At 53.8% G+C, this 13,810-nt stretch overlaps 2 protein-coding genes across 2 annotated transcripts; one reads left to right on the top strand and one right to left on the bottom strand.

Annotated features, from left to right (window-relative positions):
* Positions 1-318: 318 nt before the first annotated feature.
* PPT1 (palmitoyl-protein thioesterase 1) lies at positions 319-5,301 on the bottom strand. The gene is made up of 9 exons (XM_041417439.1): positions 4,680-5,301; positions 4,344-4,453; positions 3,528-3,655; positions 2,283-2,353; positions 1,584-1,686; positions 1,418-1,508; positions 1,231-1,329; positions 982-1,053; positions 319-673 (listed from the first exon to the last, which is right to left on the bottom strand). The coding sequence occupies exons 1-9, from the start codon at positions 4,777-4,779 to the stop codon at positions 551-553; spliced, it is 897 nt and encodes a 298-aa protein (XP_041273373.1). The 5' UTR covers positions 4,780-5,301; the 3' UTR covers positions 319-550.
* Positions 5,302-10,028: 4,727 nt separating this feature from the next.
* RPL11 (ribosomal protein L11) lies at positions 10,029-13,639 on the top strand. The gene is made up of 6 exons (XM_041417457.1): positions 10,029-10,087; positions 10,378-10,528; positions 11,592-11,698; positions 12,093-12,224; positions 12,598-12,708; positions 13,561-13,639. The coding sequence occupies exons 1-6, from the start codon at positions 10,082-10,084 to the stop codon at positions 13,588-13,590; spliced, it is 537 nt and encodes a 178-aa protein (XP_041273391.1). The 5' UTR covers positions 10,029-10,081; the 3' UTR covers positions 13,591-13,639.
* The last annotated feature ends 171 nt before the right edge of the window (positions 13,640-13,810 follow it).

Genomic DNA, 13,810 nt, shown 5'->3' with positions numbered 1-13,810 from the left:
GCCATTAGTTGAAAACGGTTCAAGCTGTTAATACTGCTGAATTCCAAACCCTCTTTTTTCTTTATTTTCCCCAGAAACCCCTAAATTTGGCCTTTTCCCTCATCCTGAAGCATGGGCTGTAACATGATTGCCCTGCATACAGCCATGAGAGTTGCTGATCCCTGCACTGCTGAGCTGGGTTAATGCTGCCAGAACAGAGTGCCCTGCAGGAGCAGGGGTGGGGAGCAGCTCTGGGAGCTGGGCTGGATTCACCAGGCCCTGTCAGGGTCAGGGCAAGGCTCAGCCCAGCTGGGAGTGCAGTTCCACCCTGGCGCAAGGCTCAGCCCAGCTGGGAGTGCAATTCCACCCTGGCAAACCCTGCTGAGTTAACCCTGCTGAGCTAAACCCTGCTGAGCTAAACCCCCCTGAGTTAAACCCCTCTGAGCTAAAACCCCCCTGAGCTAAACCCCCCCTTGTTCCCCTCCCCAAATCCCTGCCTGCACCGAGGGCTGTGCACAGTGGCTGGTGTTAGTTCCAGTGAAAATCCCTGCCCAGGGCTCCCGGGGGGGCTTCAGTGGAGGAAGGGGAGGATGGAGCTGTCAAACCACTCTTCTGAGAAGTGCAGGTGATCCCCCTGCACCCCCAGGAACACCAACTTCCCTGCCTTGTCCATCTCCTGCAGCCCCAGGCGATCCTGTGGGGGCAAGGGGGAGATTCCAGCTCTGCTCTCCTCCTCGTGGAGGGGAAAGGGATTCCAGGGGAGCCCTGGAGCAAAGCTTGGATCAGGAGCAGAGCTCATGGGACTCTGAGGGGGATCCTGAGGCAGCCAGGAACCTCCAGGGTCATTCCCAGGGTTCCACCAGTGCCAGGAATGGCTGAGGGAAATGTCCCCCCAAACAAGCAGCTCCTGGCAGGGGGAGGCAATGCCCCAGCAGAGACAAGAGAGGCCCCAGGGACAGGAAAGAGGGGACACAGCAGAAGCCCCCAGCCCCCAGAACTCACCTCTTTGTACAGCAAGGTCTCCTGCAGTGGGATGGTCTCCTTGGCTTGGCCACTTTTGTAAAACCCAAACCACTGCATAAAAATGGATAAAAAATGCAGGAACAGCTGCTGAAGGGCTCCCAGGAGCCAAGCAGCTTCCAGGGCAGTGCCAGGCTTGGGTTTGTGCCCAGCCTGCCCCTCTGCAACCTCCAGCTTTGCTCTCTCAAACCAGAGACAAGGAGGCCCCAAAAGCTGCCCTGCCTTCCTCACCTCAGAGATTGGAGGGTCCACCATGGTATCGTTGAGGAATTTCACCATCACAAACTTCTTCAGAGCCATCAGGTTTTTCTTGTAGGTCTCGTTGATGCCCTGCACGGAAGCAGAACACATCCAAGCCACTGGAGAGCCCAGAGACAGGCAAACTCTTCAGCTTGAACCTTTCCCAGGCTGTCCTTACCCTCTCCTGGTTGATGTCAGCCAGGAAAACGCTGCTCTTCCTGTACTCCTCCTCCTTCAGCGGGTCGTGCCAATACTCTGCCTGGACCAAGCTGCGGAGGGGACAGAGCAAGGCTGAGCCTGCAGAGGCAGAGCTGCTGCCAGGGCCCCCCTGGGGCTGTACTCACTGCTGCTGCACTGCTTTGCTGTAGGCCCCCAGGTCCAGCGTCCTGCGGATCCAGTCGCAGAGGTGGGAGCTCTCCCCGGGGCAGCGCGGGAAGCCGTACACGCCTGGGGACGCGGCTCAGTCAGCACAGGGGGCTGCACCCTCCTGCTGCTCAGCAGCCACAGCAGGAGCAGAGTTATGCACCCAGGCAGCTTTTAGCCCTGCAAGCTCCTCCACAGCCCCGGTAGTGCTGGGTGCTCCCTACACATCCTCCCTCTCCACCGTGAACAAACAGCTCCAGGAGCTGTGGGATTCCCCGGGGCAGAGTAGCTGGAATTCGTTCATTCTCTTAACTCCACGCTCCTGAATTCCTTCTCACAACTCCCTTCCCTCGGGGCTTTGGCCTTCAGGATGGTGATTGTAAAATACCCCCGTGAGCAGAAGGTTCAGGTTCAGAAATCTGCAGGAATTTCCCACAAAATAACTCATCCCAAGAGCTCCCGAGGTGTGCAAGAATCCCACCCAGGCAGAGAAGCCAGCTGCTGACAGAGGTGCCTTTCCACTGCCAATTAAGCAATAACGAAATCAGCAAACACTAATTGGGCCAAACACATCACCAGACCCAGCCAGGAACAAAGGGACAATTTAATTAATGAGAAAGTGATCAGAGTTCAGGGAGGAGCCCCAGAGGGTGCCCGGGGGCTGTGCCAGGGGGCACTACCTTGGTGCTGTCCCCCGATGGAGATGAGGCTGAGCATGGGAGGAGCAGGGCACCTCTGGGCCACAGCCCTCCTGTGGGGAGAGCAAGGAGCTGAGCTGGGCCTGCCCCGGGAGCAGAATGACAGAATCACAGTGACAGAGTGACAGAATCACAAAATCACAGAGTCACAACATCACAGAGTCACAAAATCAGAGAGAGACAGAGTGACAGAGTCACAGAGTGACAGAGTGACAGAATCAGTGACAGAATCACAGAGTGACAGAGTCAAAGAATCAGTGACAGAGGGACAGAATCACAAAATCACAGAGTCACAACATCACAGAGTCACAAAATCAGAGAGTGACAGAATCACAGAGTGACAGTCACAGAGGGACAGAATCACAGAATCAGTGACAAAGTGACAGAATCACAGAGACACAGTCACAACATCACAGAGTGACAGAATCACAAAATCACAGAATCACAGAGTCACAAAATCAGAGTGACAGAGTGACAGAATCACAGAGACACAGAGTCACAGAGTGACAGAGTCACAAAATCACAGAGTGACAGAATCACAGACACAGAGTCACAGAATCAGTGACAGAGTGACAGAATCACAGAGACACAGTCACAACATCACACAGTGACAGAATCACAAAATCACAGAATCACAAAATCAGAGAGTGACAGAGTGACAAAATCACAGAGTGACAGTCACAGTGACAGAGTCACAGAATCAGTGACAGAGTGACAGAATCACAGAGTGACAGAGTCACAAAATCAGTGACAGAGTGACAGAATCACAGACACAGAGTGACAGAATCAGTGACAGAGTCACAGAATCACAACATCCCAGAGTCACAGGGCTGGAAAAGACCTCCAAGACCACCGAGTCCACCCCAGCCCCAGAGCTCAGCTCAGCCCTGGCCCCCGTGCCACATCCAGGCTCTGTCAAACACACCCAGGGATGGTGACTGCACCCCCTCCCGGGGCAGAACACTCCAGAACTTTACCACCCTTTGTGTAAAGATCTTTTTCCTGATACCCAACCTATATTTCCCCTTCCCAGCTGTGTCCTCTGGTTCTGACAGCTGCTCTGTGCAGGTTCTGTGTGGGTCTGGGCACTGCTACAACCTTTGCAGGGGATAAAACACAACCTGCCCCCTTGGAGCACTGCTGCCTTCAGGAATTCCCACTGCTGAGCACTTCTGAAGGGTGACAAGCAGGATGTGAGCCCCCCAGAGCCCCTGGGTGCAGACTTACAGGAACTGGCCTCCCTGGGAGAAGCCCATGGCGTTGTAGCCCCCCTGGAGCCGGGGCTCTGTGGCCAGCTGCCTGCACACCTGGCTCACCTGCTCGTTGACATTCATGAAGAAGCTGTTCTCCATGTCCTGGGGGAGCAGAGCAGGGTGCACCATTTGTACCTTTGCTGTGCCTGGGGGTGTTTTCAGCCCTGCAAACACACCCCTGGCATTTGTGGTTTAGAAAGAGGACCTGAGCTTTCACAGGGGGAGAAGTGAAATTTCAGTTCTGAGTTTTCCCTTTACCTTCACTTCCCTTTCCCTTCCTGATCTGGTTGGCAAAAGTGTCATTTCCCCAAACCTCTTTAAAACTTGAATTTCTTCAGATTTTGTTAAAAAAAAATTAGAAATCAAACTTCTCCAGAACCCAGAAAACCACCCCACATTGCCCTGAGAAATTATTCCAACGAATTCCACAGCACTACAAAACCCTGTCAAAGGCCAGGGAGGTGCACAAGCGTGGAACTGATTTCACTGAATTAAATCAACGTTTGCAAAGGAGAATAAATAAATCTCTGTCTCAGCACAGCCTCCCTCCCACGCCCTGCCTGCTCTGGTTCCAGTGTGCTAATCACTGGATTTGCATATTAATCCAATTTAGGTCAGGGATTTGTTTTCCCCCGGTGCTTTTCTGCAGGCATTAGCTGGACTTTATCGGGTTCTGCCTGTCAAAGCAGTTTAGCTCACCGAGGAGAGAAAACTGCCAGCAGGAATCCCGCTGGAATCCTGTTAGCACCGCGGGCTGCAGAGGCTCAGCCCCACCCCGCACGCGGCTCACCTGGATCAGGTTGCTGCCGATCTTGAGCGACAGGACGAAAATCCCCGGGATTTTTTTCTCCACCAGTTTCTGGATGTAGCCCATGCTCACCGGATTGCAGCAGCTGTCTCCTGCCAGAGGGAACACCGCGATGCGCCACCACGCCACGGCCCCGGGCCTCACCTCATCTCCACGGACACACCGCGAGCTCCGCCGCCGCGGTACCGGGAGGGGCGGCACCTCCCGCTCCCCACCGAGACCGGCGCTGCGGAGGAGCGGGACACCGGAGCGAGCGCCCCTCGCTCCTGCCCGGCCCCCAGGCAAGCCCCGCGGTCCTGGCGGAGGGTCCCGGCTCACCCATGCCGTGCCAGATCACCAGCGGCGTGGCGGCGGCCGCGGGGCCCAGGCCCAGCCCGAGCAGCGCCAGCACCGGCACCGCCGCCCTGAGCGCCGCCATCTTGGTCAGTCACATGACCCGCCGGCGGCAAGGGGCGTGGCGTGACCTGGGGCGGGACAAACCACGTGTGGGCGTGGTCTAAAGGGGCGTGGCCGCGGGACTCCTTAGGCCGCGGGTTCGAATCCCGCCGGTCCCGATCGCGCCCAAAAATCCCAAATTTGCGGCAGCGCGGGCGCGTCCCGCTGCCCCGGGACAGCAGCGGGGAATCCCACGTGGCACTGCATCCTCTCCGCCCTGCCGTGCGTCGGGAGTGGGCTGGGGCACACCCTGGCTGATCTCCTCCCGCAGAGGCGCAGCAGCCGCCGGGAAGTTCTCGGCAGCGAGGAAGGACGAGCCTTCATCGGCCGGCCGGCCTTGCCAGCACGCCCCGTGGGCTGTGGTAAAGCGCTTCCCGTTTCCTGCCGGGGGATGCTGCTCGCAGCCCCTCGCTGGTCTAAAGGCTGCGGTCCTGGTTGTCCTGGTTGTCCTCTCCGGCTCCGCGTCCTCCCCTTTGCCTTTCCACCCGGCCTCCGCAGTTCCTGCTCTCCCCTTTCTTCTGTAGCTGCTGGCAGTGGAAGCTAAGGGTGAAATAAAGGCTTAAATCCTCCCCGTTCTTACAGTGATGTTCCCAAGGGGTGAAATAAAGGCTTAAGATCCCCCACATTCCTGTAGGGATGTTCCCAAGGGGTGAAATAAAGGCTTAAGTTCCCCCGCATTCCTGTAGGGATGTTCCCAAGGGGTGAAATAAAGGCTTAAGATCCCCCACATTCCTGTAGGGATGTTCCCAAGGGGTGAAATAAAGGCTTAAGTTCCCCCACATTCCTGTAGGGATGTTCCCAAGGGGTGAAATAAAGGCTTAAGTTCCCCCGCATTCCTGTAGGGATGTTCCCAAGGGGTGAAATAAAGGCTTAAGATCCCCCACATTCCTGTAGGGATGTTCCCAAGGGGTGAAATAAAGGCTTAAGTTCCCCCACATTCCTGTAGGGATGTTCCCAAGGGGTGAAATAAAGGCTTAAGTTCCCCCACATTCTTGCAAGGACGATCCTAAGCAGTTAAATAAATGCCTAAAATACCCCCCCTTCTTGCAGGGATGATGCTAAGGGAAGAAATAAAGGCTTAAGATCCCCCACATTCCTGCAGGGATCTTCCCAAGGGGTGAAATAAATGCCTAAAATCCACCCCATTTTTCCACCTAGGATCCTTAGGGATGAAATAAAGGTTTAAATCCCACCCCCATTCCTGCAGGGATGATCCTAAGGTGAGAAAGAAAGGTTTAAAATCCCCCCCATTCTTCCAGGGGTGATCCCAAGGGGTGAAATAAATGCTTCAACTCCCCCATTCCTGCAGGGATGATCCTAAGGGGTGAAATAAATGCTTAAAATCCCCCCCATTCCTGCAGGGATGATCCTAAGGAGATTAAAAATCCCCCCCCCCCCCCATTCCTGCAGGGATGATCCTGAGGGGTGAAATAAAGGTTTAAAATCCCTCCCATTCTTCCAGGGATGATCCTAAGGGGTGAAATAAAGGTTTAAATTCCCCCCCATTCTTACAGAGATGATCCTAAGGGGTGAAATAAATGTTTAAAATCCCCCCCATTCTTACAGAGATGATCCTAAGGGGTGAAATAAAGGTTTTAAATCCCCCCCCCACCCTCGGGGCCGATGCTGAGTTGCTCAGCACCCAGGCAGCATTCCTGCAGCGAGGGAAGGGACACGAAGCACCCACTCCTTCCCTCCCTGTGCCATTCCTCCCTGCCTGGCTCAGGAGATCTTTGCTCCCTCTCTGCTGCTGGGAATCACAAACTCCTCTGGCAGGATCAGTGCTCCCCTGCAGCTGGAATTCTCATCAGCCAGGTGAAAATTTGTGGCCAGAAACCTCCCTGGATAAACCCAAACCTGCCCTCAGCAATGGATTCCTCTCTGTGCACCGAATGAAAAACACACCCAGCCCACTCCTTCTCCCGGAGAAAATGTGTTGGAGCAGCTGGCAGAGCAGAGCTCCGGGCTCTTCTGGGACAGGGATGACTCAGAGCACGAAGAGCTCCACGTGGGACCCGTCTGGAGGAGTCTGGAGATGGGAGAGGGTCCAGGGAGCGGGCGGGTGGGAAGCTCCGTGCCAGGCAGGAAAAGCTTCCTGAATTCAGCAGGGAAATGCCAAGGGAGGAGATGTCTCTGCAACGAGATGGGATCTGGAAATTCTTCCCCGTGAGGGTGCAAAGCCCTGGCACGGGTGCCCAGAGCAGCCGTGGGTGCCCCTGGATCCCTGGCAGTGCCCAAGGCCAGGCTGGGCAGGGCTGGGACAGTGGGGGGGTCCCTGCCATGGCAGGGGTGGGGTGGGATGGAATTGAAGGTCCCTTCCAGCCCAAACCACTCCATAATTCCCTGATTCTCTGTGTCTGGAGGTGAGCAGAGCTCTTTGCTGTTTTGGAGTCAGGAGCAGAGGGTGGGATGAGCTGACACCATCGCAGAGGGGGGGTCACACAGGGACAGAGGGGAGGGTGACACCCCTGAGCTCTGCCCTGTCCCCCAGGACCCCCAGAGGGGCTGGAACAATCCCTTCTCCCTCTCTGCAGCCTGATCTTGGCACAGCCAGACCATCCAGGCCTGGCAAAGGAGGATTTGTATTTCATATATTCAAAATATTTTTATATTTTATGAAAAATCCTTTGCTAGGATCTTTCTGCTGAGGAGCCTCAGGAAAGAAATGTAAACAATAACTGTCTGCAACAGGTGCAGCTGTGATTGGGGCATGTTAATTGTTTCTAATTAATGCTCAATCACAATCAGCTGGCTCAGACTCTCTGAGAGTCACAAGCCTTTGTTATTCCATTCCATTCTTGTTTTTCTAGCCTTCTGATGAATCCTTTTCTCTCTATACTTTTTAATATAGTTTTAGTATATCATTTTAATATAATATATATCTTAATATAATAAATCAGGCTGGAAACCATTCCTGCAGCAGGGACAGGGCCCAGGGCATCCATGGATTGCTGGAAACCATTCCTGCAGCAGGGACAGGGCCCAGGGCATCCATGGATTGCTGGAAACCATTCCTGCAGCAGGGACAGGGCCCAGGGCATCCATGGATTGCTGGAAACCATTCCTGCAGCAGGGACAGAGCCCAGAGGATCCATGGATTTCTGGAAACCATTCCTGCAGCAGGGACAGGGCCCAGGGCATCCATGGATTGCTGGAAACCATTCCTGCAGCAGGGACAGAGCCCAGAGGTAATAAATCAGGCTGGAAACCATTCCTGCAGCAGGGACAGGGCCCAGGGCATCCATGGATTGCTGGAAACCATTCCTGCAGCAGGGACAGAGCCCAGAGGATCCATGGATTTCTGGAAACCATTCCTGCAGCAGGGACAGGGCCCAGAGGATTCAAGGATTGCTGGAAACCATTCCTGCAGCAGGGACAGAGCCCAGAGGATCCATGGATTGCTGGAACCCATTCCTGTAGCAGGGACAGAGCCCAGAGGATCCATGGATTGCTGGAACCCATTCCTGTAGCAGGGACAGAGCCCAGAGGATCCATGGATTGCTGGAACCCATTCCTGTAGCAGGGACAGAGCCCAGAGGATCCATGGATTGCTGGAACCCATTCCTGTAGCAGGGACAGAGCCCAGAGGATCCATGGATTGCTGGAACCCATTCCTGTAGCAGGGACAGAGCCCAGAGGATCCATGGATTGCTGGAACCCATTCCTGTAGCAGGGACAGAGCCCAGAGGATCCATGGATTGCTGGAACCCATTCCTGTAGCAGGGACAGAGCCCAGAGGATCCATGGATTGCTGGAACCCATTCCTGTAGCAGGGACAGAGCCCAGAGGATCCATGGATTGCTGGAACCCATTCCTGTAGCAGGGACAGAGCCCAGAGGATCCATGGATTGCTGGAACCCATTCCTGTAGCAGGGACAGAGCCCAGAGGATCCATGGATTGCTGGAACCCATTCCTGTAGCAGGGACAGAGCCCAGAGGATCCATGGATTGCTGGAACCCATTCCTGTAGCAGGGACAGAGCCCAGAGGATCCATGGATTGCTGGAAACCATTCCTGTAGCAGGGACAGAGCTCAGGACATCCATGGATTGCTGGAAACCATTCCTGCAGCAGGGACAGGCCCAGAGGATCCATGGATTACTGGAAACCATTCCTGCAGCAGGGACAGAGCCCAGAGGATCCATGGATTGCTGGAACCCATTCCTGTAGCAGGGACAGAGCCCAGAGGATCCATGGATTGCTGGAACCCATTCCTGTAGCAGGGACAGAGCCCAGGGCATCCATGGATTGCTAGAAACCATTCCTGCAGGAGGGACAGGGCCCAGAGGATCCAAGGATTGCTGGAAGCCAGCCCAGCCTGCAGCTCTTTCCAGCAAAGCCTCTCTTGGATGCAGGAAATCCACAATGGAGCAGCAATGTTGCTTTTTAACCACAGGATTTTCACACTCTCTGCACGGAGACTCCTGACAGTTTTTTTTTTCCTCTCCTTCATGAGATAAGCTGATTATTCATTTATCCTTCATCCTGATTAGAAGCAAGCGGGGCAAAAAATAATTGATGGCTGGCAGCCCTGAGCACGGCTCTGGGGAGGCAGGGAAGGGGATAAACAGGGAAAGCCTCGAGCTGGTGCCATCCTCACCGAGTGTGAGCCTCACTGAAGGCATTTTCTGCTCAGGATGTGGCCACTGCAGAGAAGTTTGGGCTCCGAAGTGGTGTGAATTTGGGCTGCCCCCTTCCCAGAGAAGCTGAGTGCAGCAGGGAACAGGCTGCCATCCTCCCAAATGGTTCAAAAGGAGGATCCAGATCCAAGACAGAGCTCTTGGAACCCACCAACATTTTCCTGAAAGAGTTCTGGGGATCTGACTTCCCCTCATCTTTGCTGCAAGGAAAAATGAATTTTGGCTTGGATTTTCGCTACGTCACGTCTATCCTAAGTCAAGAACTCTTATTTCTTCTATTTTTTTTTTGTTTCATGCTCTGCCAGTGAGGGAGTTCCCAAAAGAAGCCGTGGGACAGCTGATCCCAAAGGAATGTCCCACAAAGTCATTCCCAGCACAGAAATTGGGGTTTCAGAAGGGTTCTGGCATGGTGAACAACTGCACTGCGCATCGCGCGTTTGGGTTGTTTTCCCCTCTCTCGCTTAATTGTAATTACTGTTAATATTTACAGTAATTACTGTATTTGGCTGCGTTTTCCATAATGAGCATTAATGAACGGAGGTTGCCATGGCAACCCGGCCCTCCGCCCGCCAGGGGGCGCCGCCGCCCCGCGCGCTCCCACAATTCCCCGCGGCCGCGCCCCGCCCGCCTCTTCCCCGCCTCCATCATGGCGGTGAGTGCCGGGGCCGCGGGCCGGGATGTCTCCATCCACCGCCATCCGCGCTCGGCGGGGCTCTCCCAGGCGCGGCCCGTGCGGGCGGGAGCGGGGAAGGCCGGCGGGAGGGGCGCGGGGCTGGGATGGGCGCGGAGGAGCCGGGGGAGCGGCTGCCGTGACAGGCCGCGGTGTCCGCCTGCGGAATCCTTTCTCCGGTCCCCCGGCGAAGCGTCCTGGGGCTGCCGGGGCGAGCGGCGGGCCGTGGCCCGGGCAGCCCCGGTTAGTCCCGGTGTGCTCTCTCTCCGCAGCAAGACCAAGGTGAGAAGGAGAACCCGATGCGGGAGCTGCGGATCCGCAAACTCTGCCTCAACATCTGCGTCGGGGAGAGCGGGGATCGGCTGACCCGCGCCGCCAAGGTGCTGGAGCAGCTCACGGGGCAGACCCCCGTGTTCTCCAAAGGTGAGCGCTGCGGAGGAGCCCTGGCTGTTCCTCGGGTGTTTTCCGTCCTTTCCTGTTTTTTCCCTGGCTGTTTCCTCATGTGTTTTCCGTCCTTTCCCGTTTCTTTCCTGGGCTGTTTCCTCGGGTGTTTTCCGTCCTTTCCCATTTTTTTCCCTGGCTGTTTCCTCGGGTGTTTTCCGTCCTTTCCTGTTTTTTCCCTGGCTGTTTCCTCATGTGTTTTCCGTCCTTTCCCGTTTTTTTCCCTGGCTGTTGTCTCGGGTGTTTTCCGTCCTTTCCTATTTTTCCCCTGGCTGTCTCCTCTTGTGTTTTCCGTCCTTTCCCGTTTTTTTCCCTGGCTGTTTCCTCGGGTGGTTTCCGTCCTTTCCTGTTTTTTCCCTGGCTGTTGTCTCGGGGGTTTTCCGTCCTTTCCCGGGTTTTTCCCTGGTTTTTTTCTCGGGTGGTTTCCGTCCTTTCCCCTTTTTTTCTCTGGCTGTTTTTTCCTGTGTTTTCTGTCCTCCTGTTTTTCCCCTGGCTGTTTCCTCGGGTGTTTTCCGTCCTTTCCCGTTTTTTCTCCTGGCTGTTTCTTCGGGTGTTTTCCGTCCTTTCCCGGTTTTTTCCCTGGTTGTTTCCTCGGGTGTTTTTCGTCCTTGCCCGTTTTTTTTTTTCCCTGGCTGTTTCCTCGGGTGTTTTCCGTCCTTTCCCGTTTTTTTCCCTGGCTGTTTCCTCGGCTGTTTTCCGTCCTTTCCTGTTTTTTTCCTGGCTGTTCCTCGGGTGTTTTCCATCCTTTCCCGTGGGTGCAGTGGCAGCACGGTTCCCAGGAGAGGGTTCCTTGGCAGAGCTCGGGTCGGGCGAGCTGCTGGAGAATTGGAGGGAGAATTGGCTTCAATATTCAGGGACTCGTGCGCGTTTGTGTCGTTTAATTCTGTCTCTAAACTCGGGCTGCCGCTTTGCCAGCATCCCTTAATTCAGAAAGTGAGGCTGCCTCGGTTCTTTGTAATTCCCGTGAATTTACTGGGTGTTGAGAAGCTCCCCCGGCTGGGAATTCTCTGGCTGTTCCCCTCAGTGTAACTGTTGCTGCCCACAGCCCGATACACCGTGAGGTCCTTCGGGATCAGGAGGAACGAGAAAATCGCTGTTCACTGCACGGTTCGTGGGGCCAAAGCAGAGGAGATTCTGGAGAAGGGGTTGAAGGTGAGGATTTTGGGCTGGATCTTTGCTTGGTGAAAGAACAGAACTTTTCCTTTTTAACTGAAGGGGTGTGTGCTCCAAAATGTTGTATCTGACTGAGGTACAGGTCAGAAATGTTCACGATCTTTGCCTGTTTCAGCCTTATTTAAGAGCTGATTTATTTTGGGGTTTCAGCCTTATTTAAGAGCTGATTTCAGCCTTATTTAAGAGCTGATTTTAGCCTTATTTAAGATCTCATTTATTTTGGGGTTTTGTCTTTGCTGCTGGGATTTGGAAGTAAAATTTTTGGGATAAAGCCTCAGTAGCTTGTGAGGGGGTTGGGGGTCTGGTAGTGTGCAGGAGTTTTAATTCTGCTTCCAGTCAGGAACAAAATAATGACCAAGAACCAACGTTTCAGGTGCGAGAATACGAGTTGAGGAAAAACAACTTCTCAGACACGGGGAACTTTGGCTTTGGAATCCAGGAACACATCGATCTGGGCATTAAATACGATCCCAGTATTGGGATCTATGGCCTGGATTTCTACGTGGTGAGTATTCCCTGTTTGCTGAGCTTGTGGGAAAGCTCCAGAAGGAGCCTGGAAGGAGCACTGGCTCCCATGGACTTGCTGCCAAAGTGCTGCAAAACTTGGGGTTTGTTGATGTTTTTTTAATCTGAGATTCCCAGAGCTGCCATAAAATCCCTGATTTATGACAAATCTCACAAAGCCTCTCCCGAAACAACTCCTGTTGCTCTGACAACAACTCCTGGGATAACACAGAACCAGCAGGGCTGGGTTTGGGGGAGGAGGGAGCAACAAGACCTCACTGGTGAGGAAACTCCAGGCTTCCCTGCTGGAAAACTGTTCATTTGAGGAAAACAAAGTGGCAGGATGAAGCAGTGCTGCTGGCTTTGTCCTGCAGGTGCTGGGCAGGCCGGGTTTCAGCATTGCTGACAAGAAACGCAGGACTGGCAACATCGGGGCCAAGCACAGGATTGGGAAGGAGGAAGCCATGCGCTGGTTCCAGCAGAAGGTACAGTCCACTTCAGTTTGTATCCCAGGAATTCTCTAGCAAGGAGCAGCAGAATGCCTCGTGGAAAAGCTGGAGCAGATCTTAATTAGTGCTTAAATTGTGGATTTTTGCTGTCCCAGAGCAGTAGAAGCTGCTGCTTCTAAATAAAAACATTTGTGCTTTTTTTGGGTGTGCTGAGCTGAACGAGCAGCTCTTGGCAGGAGAGCTGGGAGGAATTACCAGCTCTTGTCCTCAGTTTTTGGAGGAGCTGCACGTTTGAGGAGGCAGGGTTAGGATTTGTTGGCCTGACACAGCTCCAGGCTCAGCTGCCACACTTGGAGGATGGAGAGATCCACAAATAAAACAAAATCTTGGGCTTATCTGTCCATAAAATGAATAATGGGATAATGAATGGGAGCTGCTGAAAGCTGGGTTGGAAATCTCAGAGGTGGGGACTCCTGGTAGTTTCTTGGGGTTTTTTTTTTTTGATAAAAAGTGTGGAGTCTGCCTGGACCTACACAGGTCACACCCTGTGCAGGGAGGCCTCCTGCCTGATTTGCTGAATTCCTGTTTCCCCCATCCTGCCTGGCTGTGCTGAATGTGGCACAGTTGCCCTCAGGGCCCAGATTTTGGGCTGGTCCGTGGAGGGTGTGGCTGCTTGTTTTCAGGGATCTTTGTTCTTATCTGAGCACAGCCCCTTGGACATTCCAGCACAGCACAGAGCCAGCTGGCTGCAGGAAAACTGCTCTGCCATGTCCATGTTAGCTTGGAATAACTGGTGATTCAGGTTTTCTGCACAGCAGCACTGCACTTTTACCTGATGGTGATTTCTCACTTGGTTCTTGTTGTTTGTTTTTTTTTTTCCCCTCACAGTATGATGGCATCATCCTTCCTGGTAAATGAGCAGTTCCTGTTACTTCCAGAGAAGTAAATAAATTTTTCTAACCCCTAACTTGTGTTGTGAATTTTGTGGGGAAGCTGATGTGAGCGAGGGTCCTTCTCCTTCACTAGTATGGTTTGACTTTATTCATTTTTTCCCCTTTTTGTATTTTCCAATCCATGCTGCAATCCAGTGCTGCAGGCTGAGGAGAAAACCTCTTCTGTATTTCTTGTGTCTGCATTC

Source organism: Onychostruthus taczanowskii, unplaced genomic scaffold (assembly GCF_017590055.1).
Source record: "Onychostruthus taczanowskii isolate IOZ18803 unplaced genomic scaffold, ASM1759005v1 scaffold56, whole genome shotgun sequence".
Classification (NCBI taxonomy): Eukaryota; Metazoa; Chordata; class Aves; order Passeriformes; family Passeridae; genus Onychostruthus; species Onychostruthus taczanowskii.
The sequence above is the reverse complement of the archived record's forward strand: the minus strand, read 5'-3'. Positions and strand labels throughout refer to the sequence as shown.